This window comes from Stomoxys calcitrans, chromosome 2 (assembly GCF_963082655.1).
Source record: "Stomoxys calcitrans chromosome 2, idStoCalc2.1, whole genome shotgun sequence".
NCBI classification, from domain to species: Eukaryota; Metazoa; Arthropoda; class Insecta; order Diptera; family Muscidae; genus Stomoxys; species Stomoxys calcitrans.
Genome location: NC_081553.1, coordinates 23,944,776 through 23,962,935, shown reverse-complemented (window position 1 = coordinate 23,962,935; position 18,160 = coordinate 23,944,776). Strand labels below are relative to the sequence as shown.

At 39.3% G+C, this 18,160-nt stretch overlaps 1 protein-coding gene across 8 annotated transcripts in view; it reads left to right on the top strand.

The window, feature by feature from the left end:
• Nucleotides 1–18,160, top strand: part of LOC106084154 (polypyrimidine tract-binding protein 2) — a 530,939-nt gene that overhangs the window by 158,050 nt on the left and 354,729 nt on the right. For all 8 annotated transcript variants that reach the window (XM_059363056.1, XM_059363054.1, XM_059363058.1 and 5 more), the window contains one exon: nt 5,567–5,659. In XM_059363056.1, the coding sequence (XP_059219039.1) occupies nt 5,567–5,659 (93 nt within the window). The remainder of the gene's footprint in view (nt 1–5,566; nt 5,660–18,160) is intronic.

Genomic DNA, 18,160 nt, shown 5'->3' with positions numbered 1-18,160 from the left:
AATTTTCATATAAATTTCATATTTAACTCTTAAATACCTTTCATTTGAGCCCACTGTTATCTTGATCGGTCCACTTTTCAATTTGGTTGGTGTTTTTGTGATGATGAGGATTCTCCCCATCTTTCGATATTAAAATTTTAAGTGTGGTCGGGTGTTCAACAATTTCTGCAAATTCGCACAAATTTTTACTGGAAGTCGTTCGCGTACTTTATTTACAAGCTGAAGATAGTGGAAGAGTGCGTGAGAAAGAACAAATTTATGAGAATTTGGTAATTAAGAGCTTGCAAAGTTTTTCTTGAGCGTTTCCCAGCTATAATTTGCAGCATTGAACAGCTGTTTAATTCAAATAAATGGCAAAAGAGAGTAACAGCTGTTTTTACTCTACCGCAAATGTTTACTGGAAAAGTACTCGAACAGACCTATTTTTTCTTCCGTACCATTCTACACCATATGTAGTAATTTCAAGAAAATCGATTTAGTCATTTTGTTGTGTGTACTTGAGGCCACCGTAGCGCCGAGGTTATCATGTCCGCCTATAACGCTGAATCCTGACGAGACCATCAGAAAAAAATGTTCAGCGCTAGTTTTCCCCTCCTAATACTGGCAACATTTGTGAGCTACTATGCCATGTAAAGCTTTTCTCCAAAGAGGTGTCGCACTGCGGCACTCCGTTCGGACTCGGCTATAAAAAGGAGGCCCCTTATCATTGAGCTTAAAACTTAAATCGGACTGCACTCATTGATATGTGAGAAGTTTGCCCCTGTTCATGGGCAAAATGTGAATTTTTACGTGACAAACTAACAAAAAATACTCAATTTGCGTTATCTTTAACATTTCATACTCCTTGCCGAATGACATGAATTTTTTATTTTCCATACCTTCAAACAAACCTCTAAGAATTCTACCCTCGAAATTCCTTATCGATCGATTTATTTGCAACTCTTTTAGCGACCCTCGTGCCATTGTTTACATTCGTTTGTGGTTAGACAGCTTGTTGCTTCATCATTTTCCGTTTTCTTCTTCTTCGTCATCATCATCATCATCATCGTCGTCATTGTCTACATCATTTTTCGTTTACTCTCTGTTGTTATTTGCGTGTAATTGATGTAATACGACACTGCGAATGTCAAACGATCGTTAGCGGCAAGGGTGATCGTTGTTGTTGTTGTCATACTACCGGCCGGCAGAAGCACAGCAGCTGTTATCTGGTCAGACGGGTTTCGGTTGGGTGTGAGTGTGGTTTTTTTTTCTAACCAATGCTGCTGCTTCTTATTCGTCATCATGATCATCAATGGTCGGCAAACAAATTTTCATACATACATACCTGCTAATGTTGTTGTGATCGTTGTTGTTGTTGTTGGTGGCGGCGGCGGCATCTGTTTACACCGTGCTTGAATTTTGTGGTTAATTTTTTTTTTATTATCCATTTGTTTTTGCCTCCGGTTTTGTTGTGTTTGTTGTTTTCTTTTCGTTTCATTTTTTGTGCAAAGCAAACGACGTTTGTCTCTGTTTGTTTTGTTTAACTTTAGTTGCCGCTCGTTTGCTTGCTGTCAGCCTTAATGCTGGGCTCGCTGTTTCTGCTTCTTATTTGTTTTGCGCGTCTTTTTTGTTGTTAACTTCTCATTTCCTTCCTTCGTTTATTTTGCGCATGATCTCATCGCCAGAGCGCGTGGAAATAAATTAATCAGTGTTTGCTTTATTCTCCAAACAATCTCACACCGTTATGTATCTTAAAAAATCTTACTCTCTGCATATCTTTTGCTCTTTTTGACTCTCTATTGTCTTTGAGGAGAGCCTTTTGGTGGGAGGTTTTGTTTTGTTTAGTCTCGAAATTATGATTCATAATAATTACGATAAAAGAAATCAGATGGCTCAGTGTGCTGTGAGAAGGATTGTGGGGAGTTTAGACGATGTGATTGATTTTGATGATCATGGGGAAGACGTTAGGTGTGTTTTTGCTATTAAGCGGATTTGCTCGCTTAGTTTGTATGGAGAAAAATGCTATTCCCGTTTGGCTAAGCGGCTATTCTTATCGTTTATTTAAAATATATGGTGTCATCATTCAAGGTGAATGACAGAACTAAAAGATGAAGAACCCAAAATATTTATTCAATGAATATACGTTCTAGAATGGCAAAATTGATTATGATTTTAATAAAATTACATTTATGCACTACGAAAAACATTTATTTAAAATTAAGATAATTTTTTTTGTTTGTTGTGTTGATATCTGATTATTTCGAATGTGTGTCAGTGCTGCCAACTTTGAAGCTTTTTTTATCCATACGCTACACGCTCCATGCGTCAGTCTGAAATCTGAAATCACTATAGCTGTCGAACGAATAAATATATCCGCTTTAAATTTTGCATCGATACTTCTTTTTGATATTGGTCGTTGGTGATTGTTTATAGGCCATATCGATTCAGATTTGGATATATTTCCTATATGGAGTGGTTCTTCGATTTGATTTCTAGAGCCACTAGAAGCCGCAATTGTTTTCCGAATTGGCTGAAGTTTTGCAAGTAGTGTTATTTTACGACTTCCAACATCAATGGGAATTATAATCCAAATCGGTCTATTTATCTGATATAGCTACCATATAAACCGATCACGCGAAAAGTCTTCTACGGCGCCTACAAGCCTCAATTTTTTCTGGTTTGTTATACCCTCCACCATATGATAGGGGTAAACTAATTTCGTCATTCCCTTTGTAACACATTGAAATACTTATTCTTGATCATCTTGACATTCTTAGTCAACTAAGCCTTTTCCGTCCGTCCGTCTGGCTTTCTGTCGAAAGCCCTCTAACTTTCGAAGGAATTAAGCTAGGGGTTGGAAATTTTGCATTAATACTTCTTTTTAGTGGAGGGCGGTTGGTATTGTAAATGGGCCAAATCGGTCCATGTTTTGGTATAGATGCCTTATAAACCGGTTTCGCATTTTGACTTTTTAAGCCTCTAGAGGGCTCAATTCTTATCCGATTTGCTTGAAATTTTGCACCAAGTGCTTTATATTGACTTCCAAAAACTCTGCTAAGTATGGTCCAAATCGTCTTATAACCTAATATAGCTCCCTTATGAACCGATCTCGGATCTTGATTTCTTGCATGAAATTTTGCATGGTTTAACCACCGGTTCACAACCTGATATAGCTGCCATATAAACCGATTTTGGATCTTGACTTCTTGAGCCGCTAAAGAGCGCAATTTAACAATTTGCCTGAAATTTTGCATGAAGATCACCAACAGCTGTACCAAGTATGGCTGAATTCCATGCACAACCTGATATAGCTCCCTTATAAAACGATTTCGGCTTTCGACTTCTTGAGCCGCTAGAAGGCTGAATTTTTTATTTTTACCAAAGTGTTGTGGTTTTACCACATAACTGCACCAAGTATGCTTTAAATCTATTCATAACCTGATATAGCTTCCATATAAACCGATGTCGGATCATGACTTCTTGAGCCACTAGAGGGCGCATTTGCTATCCGATTTGGCTGAAATTTTGTATACAGTGTTTTGGTTTTACCACCAAATGCTTTGCCGGAATCCGGCTTTTGACTTCATGAGCCGATAGAGGGCGCAAATATTGTCCGATTTTGTTAAAATTTAGCATGAAGTGTTTTGTTCTGGATTCTAACAACTGCGCAAAGTGTGGTTCTAATCGGTTCATAACCTAATATAGCTTCCATATAAACCGATCTACCGATTATACTTCTTGAGCCTCTCGAGGGAGCAATTCTTACCAAATATTTTGCACAACGACTTCTTGTATGACCTTTAACATACATGTCGTGTTATATATGAATTGAATCGGTCAATATCCTGATATAGCTCCCATATTAACAGATCTCACAATTTTATTCTTGAGCCCTAAAGGGCGTAATTTTTATCGTATTTGGCTGAAATTTTACACAATGAATTCTACTTTGGTCCCCAACAGCTAAACCATGTATGGGCCCCAATCGGTTCATAACTTGGTATAGCTGAAACGGCATAGCAATTCTTATCTATTATCAATTGTTTGTCTATAAAGAGATATCTGCCAAAGAACTTGACAAATGCGATCCATTGTGGAGGGTATATAAGATTCGGCCCGCCCAAACTTAGCACACTTTTACTTGTTTTTGCCTTCGTTTGGAACACAAAGTGCAACAATGCCTTTCAAATTGCAAATTTGCTCATGAACATTCCACTAAAGAACTGGGGTAAACTTCTCACAAATCAGTGACTGCTGTCCGATTCGATTTTTAGCTCAATGATAAGGGACCTCCTTTTTATAGCCGAGTCCGAACGGCGTGCCGCAGAGCCACACCTCTTTGGAGAGAAGTTTTTACATGGCAAAGTACCTTACAAATGTCGCCAGAAATAGGAGGGAATAACTACCGCGGAAAAATTTTTTGATGTTCCTGCCAGGATTTGAACCCAGGCGTTCAGCGTGAGAGGCAGACATGCTAACCTCTGCACTACGGTGTCCTCCAGTTAAGTTCATGTTGTGAATTTTTTTTTAGCAATATCCATGCTGGTGGGTTCCCAAGGATCACCCCGTTCAATATTGTCCAGATAGATTCATAGCCTTTACCAATGAAAAAATCCCCATATAAACCTCATAAAAATACTTAAATTCAATATCTTGCAAAAATCCACAATAGATATACTAGTAAAACAAAATAGATAGAGCTACTAGTAAAAAAAGGCATTGCAAAATAATGCTCCAATTGTGTCATTATCGTAAACAGGCGTTGTTGAAAATATTGACTACGTAAGGGGAATGATTTTGTTGTTGTTGTTATTGTAGCAGTGTGTTGCAGCCCTTGCCGATGAAGTAATCCATAGGGTCAATACTGCCATGGGAGTATTGGGAATTATTTTGTGAACGAGCGTTGTCAAGTTCATGCACCAACCGATGTGAAAATCATACCAACCTTAAGTTTCAATGACTTTTTAGGACATTGTAGGTACATAGACATCTGTGGTGCAATGTGGTAGGCGTTTTTAAGCAACCATGGGATGATTGTTAACAAATGCCTTTTCGCATTCATTTTGAAAACTGTACACTGTATGTTGTCAAAATGTGCAACACCTGGAGACAATTTCGAACGTTTCGTTTAGAAAAATCTTTTGTTGATATATAAATGTTTGTGATTGATCTGGAAACATCTGTTTGTTGATAAACTTTTACGAACTAATGGGATCAATTAGACAAGGCCGCGTTTAATTGTTTCTATGGGTGTACGACTCGGGTGCCATAACAGATGTAAAAATTAAAAAATTTAAAATGTAAAAATCTTTTAGTGGGAAGCCTATAGGGCTTTAATTCAGCTTATTGTGGACAACCCTATATAAAATTCGTAAAAAAATTTTCGTTCAGTAGGTATCTGACTACCATCAATGTAACGCCTGGTATATTACGGAGATCTTGCAAAAGCTCTTCAAACTTCATTAGAATGATTGGTCTTTTTACCATTTGCACAACTTTTTCGTAGACCACCCTAGTGTTCCTTTAATTTTCATATAGACACAATTTATGTTTTTTCTCTCATTTACTAATTTTTAATTTCTTTCAGGTGGCGACCATGATGTCGTGTCCCCTTCCTATGTCATTATCCATAATTCCAAAGATACATAGTGATTTCTCGCCAGTACACATTGGAGTTAAGGTAAGTACCAATCAATAAATAGTTGCGAAAACAACCATTGGCCCAGCACTATCAATTTTGCTTACTGTAAAGAAATCTTAATGTAGATGCGTTTTAAGTCTAATATTTATAATTTATGTTAACTCTAATAGAAGATCTTTAAAGTACAATACTGGAATTTTTGAACAAAAAAATTGGGAAAACTCTTCGAGTTTTCAAAACGCGAAACTGGGCCCGCTCCACTGCGCCTCCTTTAACTCTCTTTTTAGGTTGGGGACACTTCGCCCTGAATGCGGATATCGAATTCATGCCATTGTAGCCTATGACGCTGAACGCGTTCGACTCCTGACGAGAACAAATGACGGACAAAGAGGTGGTTATACCCTCTTGATGTTGGCGACATTTGCGAGGCACAATGCCATGCATTGTTAAAATATTTACCAAAGAGTTACACTGCGGGACGTCGTTCGGACGCGGCTATAAAAAAGGTCCCTTATTATTGAGTTTAAACTTGAAATGGAAAGCACTCATTGATGTGTGAGAATTTAGCGCTTCTCGGTTCCTGGTGGTAATGTTCTCATTAGGGGAGGGACAGACATTTCGACATCAAATATGGATATCAAATTCGTGCTGCACTTCCAAATCCCTTTAATTTGAGCCCCATATTGCCAAGGTCGGTAAATATGAACCGTATGGAGGGTGTTTTGGGGCATCGGCACTTTGCACTGGAAAAAGATATCAAATTCGTTCTTTATTCCCAACGGAAATGAAGTTCACTTCAGGGAGTGCTTTAGGGCGTACCCCAAAACACTTGCCTCCAAATTGGATACCAAACTTGTTTTCTACTCTCAAATACCTTTCATTTGAGTCCCATATTGTCATAATGGGTCTAATAACTCATTTGACGTATCTTTAGGAGGAAAAGCGTCACCTAGACTTGAACGCACATTTTAATGTCATATTCGTAATCTACTCCCAAATACCTTGTATTTGAGTCCCATATAGCCATGGTCGGCTAATGTGCCCATTTGGGGGTATTTGGGGGTGGGCGACGTGCCATTACTTGGACCTAGTGTTTTATGTCACATTTGAAATCTACTGCCTTAACTTTTCATTTGAGTCCCATATTGACGCGAACTTCGAATATATATGTTTAGAAGAGTTTTGGGGTTGGGGAGGCCCGCTGGATACTTGGATCCAAATTTTAATACCATATTCGTTTTCTGGTCTCCAATACCTTTCATTTGATACCCTTGTTGTGCCCATCGGACCACTTTCGGATATGGGTGGCGTTGTTGGGGTAAAGGGGAGGGTCCGCCTCCACCCGACAATTAAAAATTATATAGCCTATGTTTCCTTCCAGACAAACGTACACAAACTATGAAAATTTTAAGAAAATCGGTTCATCCAAGTATCATGTAGTCATAATGGGTCTTTTTGAGGGGTGGCATGACCCCCTATACTTCGATCTGATTTTGTATGCCAGATTCGAAATCTATTTCCGAATACCTTTCATTTGAGCCCCATATTGAAATAAACGTCCAATATGTCGTGTTTTGGGGGTTTTGGGGTTGGGGCGACCCAATGGGTACTTAGTCTCAAATTTTAATACCATATTCATTTTCTACTCTCCAATACCTTTCATTTGTCCCGATCGGTCCACTTTTGATTTTGGGATGTGTTTTTGGCATAAGGGGGAGGGTCCATCCCTCGTCCCATATCGAAAAATTATATAGCCTAATATTCAAATCTGCCTTACAAACCACCAAATTATCACTTTCTTCGCTTCAACGGCGCTTTGACACTTTTGAGTGCAAAATTGATTTTTCGGCCGATGGGAGTAGGCTTATCAAGACAGAGAATGAGGCTAAGATCGTGGTACATCTGATATCTGCTTGGACAACACGTGAGCCTTTTATGATTTATCTTTCAATCACCGCATTCTAGTAGTCTTAAGATTTAATCCTCCTATTTGCCTCATAATATTCGAACCTTCAAAATGTCCCTCTCTTTTTCATTCCCTTCAAGCTCTTTTACTCTTTTGATTTACCCCTTAGTTCCCCTAAGATTCTACACAAGAGCAACAACAAAATTTTTGCTATAAAAAAATTACCTCGATTCCTTTGCTATTTTATTGTAACTGGTTTTAAGTGTAACTTTAAAAAACCCATTGCCATAACGAAAAGTTTAGACAACCGCAGCATAGCAAGAACAATGTTGGCTAACTTTAAGTGCCGCCTGCCTTATTGGTGTTAATGGCATTTTATCGTTAAAAAACTTTTGCCTTGAAAACTTGGAAGAATTTTCTCCTTTTGATTAACTGCAGCAATGACATTCCGGCGCATTTGAGGGAGTGTGACTTTCGGCCAAGCGACCAAAAGCTTCTAGTACTAGGAGATGGAATGGCATGATGTGCGCCATTGGTATTGTTGGTATTTGGAACACTGTTCGTTGTCGATGCTTGACTTTGTGCAAGCGCAAGAACCGCAAAGTATGTTGACACAGAAATTGCAAAGTTTGTTGTTTACATATCCACTTTTGTGTTTTTTTTTTACATTTTCTTCATCTTTCTTGTGTTGTTTGTTGTTTATTTTATTGCTGTTGCTTCTGCAACTGTTGAGAGGGAGGGGGTTAGGAGTAAGAATATTTCACACAAAATTCACTTTCGTTGAAGTTATTTTTGTTTTCGATTTGAAGGTCTCTAAGAACAATCCTTTTAAAGTGTCAAATTTATGCAGAAAGCTTTTAGTCAGCATCTCATGTTGTTGTTTTTTAGTCACACTCTCACACATATTGTTGCTGTTTTTGTTTATTTATCGCCGTTTGTTGTTGCCGTTGTTGTTGCAGACTTTGCCGTTACACCATTGTAAGGTTTATTTTTATTACAATTGTGGTTGAGTGTGTATGTGTGTGTGTGTGTAAATGTCCCCTCCATTGTCGACTGCTTTTGCATAGATTCCCTGCTACCATAGGCAAACATACTCACACAGCCTAGCCAAAGAGCTAACAAGCAGCATGTCATACTCTCCTCCTCTCCTACATATTCGCGGTATGTGGGTGTTTAATGTTGCTTTGCATGTGTAAATATGCAAATAATTTTTCTAGCTTCGCATGTATTTAAGGGTTGGGGTGGGCAACAAACAGCCTAACAACTGTAGGGGGGAGAAAAAAAAACTCATTGCCTTTACTCTGTCTACTCACTTTGTGTAGAGTTAGATCAGTGGCGGAGGGGGCTACATTACTGCTGCAGAAAAAAACCTAGGGGATTTAACTGTGGTCCTTTGTATACGTCAGCCATGTTTTGCTATAACTTGCCCTACAAACATTTTTTATAATTTTGGAAGAGCGTTTGTCCCAGCGATGAAAAAAAAAAACAATCTGCTGGTAGACTTTTCCACAATTGTTCTGGCGTATGAGTCGCGAAACGCTCTTCTACGTTGTCATTGGGCAATTTATTGCGGGTGCGTATGATTGAGCAACTCTTCGTGACATTTTCTTACAAGCCATTGCATTATAGTCGTCAGTATGACTCATAAAACACTCTTCTGAGTTATCATTGGACAATCCTTCGCTACGATTCTCTTACAACCCATTGCGTTATAATCGTCCGTATGACTCGTGAAACACTCTTCTGGGTTATCATTTGACAATCCGTTGCGTGTGCGGAAGTGTTAGCAACTCTTCGCGACGATTCTCTTACAATCCATTGCGTTATAATAATCCAGAAGATTTGCTTATAAATCGCCCGAGATAACTTTTCGCGATTGCTTTTATTTTCATGCCTAGTGCGTTAGGACTTGTATTGAATTATGTTTTTAGATAATTCTCACGAATTTTACGAGTAATACATGGGAGCAATATCGGTTTACATGGGAGCAATATCAAGTTATAGACTGCTTTGGACCGTATTTGGCACAGTTATTGGAAGTCATAACAGAACACCACATGTATAACTTCAACCAAATCGGTCGAAAATTTCAGCTTGTCAGGGCTCAAGAAGTCAAATCGGGAGATCGGTTTATATAGAAGCTATATCAGGTTAAAGACCGATTTGGACGGTACTTAGCACAGATATTGAAAGTCATAACAAAAAACTACATGCTAAATTTCAGCCAAATCGGACCAAAATTGCGGCTTCCAAGGGCCCAAGAAGTCAAGTCAGGGGATCGATTTATATGAGAGCTACATCAGGTTATACACCGATGTAGACCGTACTTGGAACAGTTGTTGAAAGTCATAACGGAACACCACATGTAAAATTTCAACCAAATCGGACAAAAATTTCGGCTTGTAAGAGCTCAAGAAGTCAAATCGGGAGATCGGTTTATATGGAAGCTATATCAGATTATAAAACGATGTGGACCGTACTTGGCACAGTTGTTGAAAGTCATAACAGAACACGACATACAAAAATCAGCCAAATCGGATGAAAATAGCGACATCCAGGGGCTCAAGAAGTCAAATCGGTAGATCGATTTATATGGGAGCTATATAAGGTAATAGGCCGATTTGGGCCGTACTTGGCACAGTTAATGAAAATCATAACGGCACACTTCATGCAAAAAATCAGCCAAATCGGGTGAAAATTACGGCATCCAGGGGATCAAGAAGTCATATCGGGAGATCGGTTTATATGGAAGCTATATAAGGTAATAGACCAATTTGGACCGTACATGGCACAGTTGTTGAAAGTCATAGCGGAACACCACATGTAAAATTTCAACAAAATCGGACAAATATTGGAGCTTCCAGGGGCTCAAGAAGTCAATCTGGAGATAGGTTTATAGGGGAGCTACATCAGGTTATAGACCGATTTGGACGGTACTTGGCACAGTTGTTGAAAGTCATAACGGAACACTCCATGCAAAATTTCAGCCAAAACGGACAAAAATTGCCTCTTCCAGGGGCTCAGGAAGTCAAATCTGGAGATCGGTTTATATGAGAGCTATATAAGGTAATAGACCGATTTGGACTGTACTTGTCACAGTTGTTGAAAGTCAAAACGGAACACTCCATGCAAAATTTCAGCTGAATCGTACAAAAATTGCGGCTTCCAGAGGCTCAAAAAGTCAAATATATAAATCGGTTTATATCGGAGCTACATCTAAATCTGAACCGATATGGCCCATTTGCAATCCCCAATGACCTACATCAATCCCGGCAGGGATAGCAGTAAGCACCACACAGACTGGAATTTTGAGGTCCGATCAGTGTGGTGTTCATTACTGTCACGAGAAGCTTAGCTGCGAGCTACCGGGCGCGTCCACAGGTTGCGGATAGTGGAATGCTCCATACGGAGTAGCTGCAACGGCAGTCGCGGATAATCAGCGGTATCTAGCGGAGCGTCTCAGTGAGAAGCCGGGCGGCACCGGCTCTTCCACAACTACTGATTGCCTATGGTGCTCGATATGACAAGGCGAGTTATTGGCGCCTTTAAATAACCAATGGCCATCTTGTTCTCGCGGCGATCGGTTCTTTGGATTGAAACGAGCATGCTCACATCAGGAGCATGACGAGGATCGCCACCTCCTCATGAAAATTTGGCTACAACAACAACAACCTACATCAATATTAAGTATTTGTGCAAAATTTCAAGTGGCTAGCTTTACGCGTTCGAACGCTATTGTGATTTAGAAAGACGCACAGACGGATATGGCTAGATCGACTCAGAGCGTCGAGACAATCGAAAATATATATACGTTATGGGGTCTTAGACAAATATTTCAAGGTGTTACAAACGGAATGACTAGATTAGTAAACCCCCATCCTATGGTAGTGGGTATAAAAAAATTAAGTTTTTTCGTAGTTTTTACTTTTTCGATTAATAAATAATCTTGATATGCATTTTAAGATCTTTCAAGCAAATAACGCGCAACTCCTTTAGAGCAATATTTAATAAATATTCCAAAGCACTTATTTGTTACTCGTCCAGACGAGTAATGCGCAACTCTTCTAGAAGAGTGTTTTATAAATCTTCCAAAACACCTCATTTGTTATTCGCCCCCACGATTCTTGCGAGATTCTAAAATCGTCCAAGACTCTTCTGACTTACTCTTTAGCAACTTGTATAGAAGATTCGAGGAAAAATCTACCAGAAGAGTCGTCTTGAGGAGACAACTCCTCATGAATGGGGAATCATCTACGACTCTTAGACAAGCTCGCCCGCGCTCGTAACCTTCATCTTGAAGATTCGCAGAAAATTATTTGGTGATCAAAAATGTTTGCAGGGTGGCTAAGGCGCAATACATGTGTGTGCATGTGACGAGTGTATTGGAAGTTTTCTCATTATCGTTGTAACGCCTAAAAGTATGCCATGCATTTCGTCACGTGTGCATGATGCAATAGTCGTCATCGGCATTCGCTGAATGTAGTTAACCGCATGCATCGCATCATCCATCCATCCATCCAAGTATTCATGGTAGCTACATATCGCAATGTCTGCCTTCTTGCTGGCATGCCTGTTTGTTTGTTAATCATTTAGTCATTGTGCTTTGGGAGTTCCCACCATTAACGATGTGGCACAGTGTTACGAAAAGGGAATTGGAAAAATTAAAAAGCAATTGGAGTTTCAAATTTGAAAATAAAGCCATAAAGGCAAAAAAAAAACATATTAATAACTCCTAGTACATAACTTTTTCAAATCTGGAGCAGGATATCCGATATATCACACAAGGGGTAAACAAATCACAGATATCTTAAACCAGATATCTCGCATTCGAATTTGGTCCATTTTAGTATTAGACTTTGGATTATAAAGGGCCCCTATAGTCAAATTGGCACCAGATCGTGGAGGTAGCATGCTTGAGTTAATGGCTCTAGGTTTCGTGGTTTACGAACTGCGGTTACAATCCACCTACACCTTGGCGGTATGAACTGCCCGAAGTCAAGTCAAACTCAATATCCTCAAAATTGCCATTGTTATTCAGAAATTTTAAATTTTCCTCACTTCACTGTCTCCATTTGATTTGCAAAACACGTTTCGCCCATTATTGTCGTTTTTCTTTGCTGCAGCACGCACTGAAATTAAGTCAAAAACACTTGATATGTTTTTCTTTCAAGTGGGCTTCTTGTGACAGACAGTCGTGCGGACAGACGTACGGATGGAAGAACTTACAAGAAAATGGCACCGGCATTAGTAGCGGCAGTTAAATCGTCATTTCAAGTGCAGCCACGTTGCGGAAGCAGTCACAGCCACACACGCATCTTTTGCATACGCAAATATTTGTATGATTCAGGAGCAGTTCACACACACAAACACACACACACACAGGCACCATCCTATTTGGATGAGTAAATACACAACGTACATTTTATAGAAGTTGATTTTAGACACACCCACATACGTATGACATACACTCGCAGTTACCAATGCTAATTACTAATGGAAATAATTTGTTGTTGTTATATAAATATCCTTGAATGTTATTGTTGTTGTTATTAAGCTCTTAACCTAATCAAATTTTAAGTAGCCTTAAATCTTTGACTTTAATTTTAAAAAAAGAAAAAAGAATGGTGAAATCGACCACCCTTATTAGAAGATAAAAAAAGCAAAGCGTGCTAAGTTCGGCCGGGCCGAACGATCGCACTTGTCGAGTTCTTTGCCCTGTATTTCTTTATAGCTAACAAAGGATAATGGATAACAGTTGCTTCACTATTGGAGCTATGAACCTATTCAGGCCATTCTAAGCTTGAATATGTCAGACCATATTAGATGTCATTGTGCAAAGTTTCAGTCAATTCGGACGAGAATTTCGTTTTATGTGGGGGCTATATTAGCTCATAGACCAATTCAGACCATATTTGGCACGTATCTCAAAAGTCGTAGGAGAAGTCGTTGTGCAAAACTCCAACAAAATCAGACAAAAACTGTGCCCTCAAAAGGCTCAAGAAGTGCAATCGGGAGATCGGATTATATGGAAGCCATATCAGGTTTAAACCCGATTCTGACCATACTTGGCTCGTATGTCGGCCAAATCAGATGAGAGTTACGCCCCTAGAGGCTCAAGAGGTAAAATTGGGAAATTGGTTTATATGGGAGCTACATCAGGTTTTGAAACGATTCGGATCATGCTTGGCACATCTGTTAAACCTCAAAGAAATCGTCATAGTATCAAATTTTATCCAAATTGGATAAAAATTGCGCTCCTTCAAGGCTCAAGAAGTCAAGTTACGAGATCAGTCTATTTGGCAGCTATATCAAAACATGGACCGATATGGACCATTTACAATCCCAACCGACCTACTCGTATGTGAAGTATTGGGTTGCCCAAAAAGTAATTGCGGATTTTTCATATAGTCGGCGTTGACAAATTTTTTCACAGCTTGTGACTCTGTAATTGCATTCTCTCTTCTGTCAGATATCAGCTGCTACTTTTAGCTTGCTTTAGAAAAAAAGTGTAAAAAAAGTATATTTGATTAAAGTTCATTCTAAGTTTTATTAAAAATGCATTTACTTTCTTTAAAAAAATCCGCAATTACTTTTTGGGCAACCCAATGTTTGTGCGAAATATCCTTCGGACCGATATTGGCCATTTACAATACCAACCGACCTACTCTTATATGAAGTATTTGCGCTTAATTTCCAAGTGCATAGCTCTACTCCTTTGAAAGTTAGCGTGCTAAATATATATCTAAAAATAAACCGATCTGAACCATATACGACAAGGATGTCGAAAAGCTTAACACAAGTCACTGTGTCAAATTTCAGTGAAATCGGATTATAAATGCGCCTTTTATATGGCCAAGACTTTAAATCGAGATATCGGTCTATATGGCATCTATATGCAAATTTTGATCGATCTAGGCCAAATTGCAGAAATATGTCGAGGGGCTTAACTTAACTCACTGCCCCAAATTTCAGCGAAATCGAAAATAAATGCGCTTTTTATGGCCCCAAAACCTTAAATCGAGAGATTGGTCTATATGGCAGCTATAATCGAATCTGGACCGATCTGGGCCAAATTGAAGAAGGATGTTGAATGTCCTAACACAATTCACTGTCCCAAAATGCGCCTTTTATGGGACCAAGACTTTAAATCGAGATATTGGTCTATATGGCAGCTATATGCAAATCTTGATCCATCTAGGCCAAATTGCAGAATTATATCGAGGAGCTTAACTTAACTCACTGCCCCAAATTTCGGCGACATCCGACAATAAATGCGCCTTTTATGGCCCCAAAACCTTAAATCGAGAGATTGGTCTATATGGCATCTATAATCGAATCTGGACCGATCTGGGCCAAATTGAAGAACGATGTTGAATGTCCTAACACAACTCACTGTCCCAAATTTCAGCGAAATTGAAAAATAAATGCGCCCAAAACCATAATTTCAGCGATCGGTCTATATGACAGCTATATTCAAATCTGGACCGATCTGTGCCATATTACGGAAGTATGTCGAGGGGCTTTATTGAACTCACTATCCCAAATTTCGACGACATCGAATTATGAATGCGCATTTTATGGGCCCAGAGCCTTAAATCGAGAGATCGGTCTATATGGCAGCTATATTCAAATCTGGACCGGTCTGAGCCAAATTGAAGAAAGATGTCGAAGGGCCTAACACAACTCACTGTCCCAAATTTTGCCAAAATCGGACAATAAATGCACCTTTTATGGGCGTAAGACCTTAAATCGAGAAATTGGTCTATATGACAGCTATATCCAAATCTGGACCGATCTGGGATCAAATAAAAGAAATATTACGAGGGGCCTAATATAACTCCTTGTCCTAAATTTCAGCAAAATGGGATAATAAATGTGGCTTCTGCGGGCCTAAGACGCCAAATCGGCGGATCAGTCTATATGACATCTATATCCAAACCTGTACCGATCTGGGCCAAATTGAAGTGGGATGTCGAGGAGCCTAACACAACTCACTGTCCCAAATTTCAGCCAAATCGGATAATAATTATGACTTTTATATGCTACACACCCTCAACCAACAGATCGGTCTATATGTCAGCTATATCTAAATATAGTCCGATCTGAACTTTGTATAAGTCGGATGTCGGGAGGCTTAAAAAAACTCATTGTCTGAAATGTCAGCAAAATCGGGTAGTAAATAAAGCTTTTATGGGTTTCAGACCCTTTATCGAGAGATCTGTCTATATGTCAGCTATATCTACATATAGTCTGACCTGAACCATATTTTAGTCGGATGTCGGGAGGCTTAAAACTACACCCTTTTTCAAATTTCAGTAAAATCTGGTAATAAATAAAGCTTTTATGGGCCTCAGACCTTTTATTGGCGAATCGGTTTTTATGGCAGCTATATCCAAGTATGGTCCTATTTGGCCCGTTCAAGAACTTGACCTGCGTGTGGGAAAAAGAAATATCTGTGTCAAATTTCTGCTCAATATCTGAATTTTTGAAGGCTGAAGAGTGATTACAACAGCGAACACTTGAGGCATAACTCCTCCCGAGCCTCGTACGAGAATTTTCATTCGACGAGCATCATCATGGATTTTGAAGACTGCACAGCACAACAACTGCTTTGCGTGCCATCAGCGCACACATTTGCCGTGGCTTCAATCAGCCCAGGCGATGTGAGAGCACGGTGCTCGTGGCACTGGACCTCGTGCAAAATTTCGGCCAAATCGGATGAGAATTGCGCCCTCTAGAGGCTCAAGGAGTCAAGACCCAAGATCGGTTTATATGACAGCTATACCAGATTATTTACCGATTTGAATCATACTTAACACAGTTGTTGGAAGTGAAACGAAAAGACCTCGTGTAAAATTTCGTCCAAATCGGATGAGAATTGCGCCCTCTAGAGGCTCAAGAAGTCAAGACCCAAGATCAGTTTATATGGCAGGTATATCAAAACATGGACCGATTTAAACCCTACTTAGCGCACTTGTTGGAAGTCACACCAAAACATCACGTGCAAAATTTCTGTCAAATCGGACTAGAATTGCGCCCTCTAGAGGCTCAAGAAGTCAAGACCCAAGATCGGTTTATATGACAGCTATATCAAAACATGGACCGATTTGGCCCATTTACAATCCCAACCGGCCTACACTAATAATAAGTATTTGTGCAAAATTTCAAGCGGCTAGCTTTACTGCTTCGAAAGATAGCGTGCTTTCGACAGACAGACGGACGGAAGAATGGACCGCCGGACAGACGGACGGACATGGCTAGATCAACTTAAAATGACATTACGATCAAGAATATACTTTATGGGGTCTCAGACGCATATTTCGAGGTGTCACAAACAGAATCACGAAATTAGTATACCCCCATCCTATGGTGGAGGGTATACAAATTCAGCGAAATAGGCGGACATTCTAACCTCTTCGCGACGGAGGCCTCCGAAATTTCCAAATTTTAAAGATATTTAAAAAAATTTTTTTGAGCCACAATTTTGTTTGCAATTTTTTAAGAAGTTTTTTTTTAAAAAATTGCATTCATATATTTTTTTTTCAAATTCTATTCAAACTCGAGTTCAATTGAAACAATTATTTTCTCCTCCCTTCAAAATTTTCATATAATTTCCGCCCTTTGTTACTACTGGATTTGTAGTCTTAAAGTAACAAATATTTATAATCCCCTTAAAACTTAACAATTAACATTGTGTCCTTTGGCGTAACGCTATGTTATTATCTGTTTTTTTTTTTTTTTTGTTTGCTATCATCCGGCCTTTGGATAACGCTGAGTAAGAAGGCCAACAGCTGTTGATGGGTGGAAGTACGCACCAGTTAGTTGTCCAATTTGCATTATTAAATTGAAGTTGGTCTTTGTTAAGACCTCCGCGTGGGTTTATGCGTGTGTGTGTGTGTGTGTCTGTGTGTTTTAGATGCTCGCTTGTCTTGAAGGCAGCAGGCCAAAAAGGAAAACTAAAGAAAGAACAGATTTTCCTTTTTCCTGTGTACAAAACGGCTGAGAAGGAAAACGAAATCAAAATGTAATCATTAAATCTAGACATTTGGCTTTTTCATTTGGGTTGGAGGTTTTTCTTTTTTCTTCGTTTGTGTTATTGTTTTATTTGTTGGGTGAGGGGAGGGGGGATGTAGCATTGTATGAGACATTCTAGTTGTAATGAGATTGAAATTCTAAGACTGAATACCATTTTATTCCTAAAAAAAAACTAGCAATTGCCGATCAACTGCAATTGCCGATCAAAGCAACTTGACAAGGGGTTATTTGGAATCTGCCTACACCTAAGTTTCGCCCTTTGGATGTTGGGAGCCATGAGTTTCTAACCCAGTTGTATGAGAATAATGTTGTCCAGGTGAAAATTGTAAATTTTGCCAATGAACATTCCACTAAGGAACAGGGGCAAACTAATCACATATCAATGACTGCAGTCCGATTCAAGTTTAAGCTCAACGATAAGGGGTCTCCTTTTTATAGCCGAGTCCGAACGGCGTGCCGCAGTACGACACCTCTATGGAGAGAAGTTTTACATGGCATAGTACCTCACAAATGTTGCCAGCATTAGGAGGGGAAAACCACCGCTGAAAATTTGTTCAGATGGTCTCGCCAGGATTCGAACCCAGGCGTTCAGCGTCACA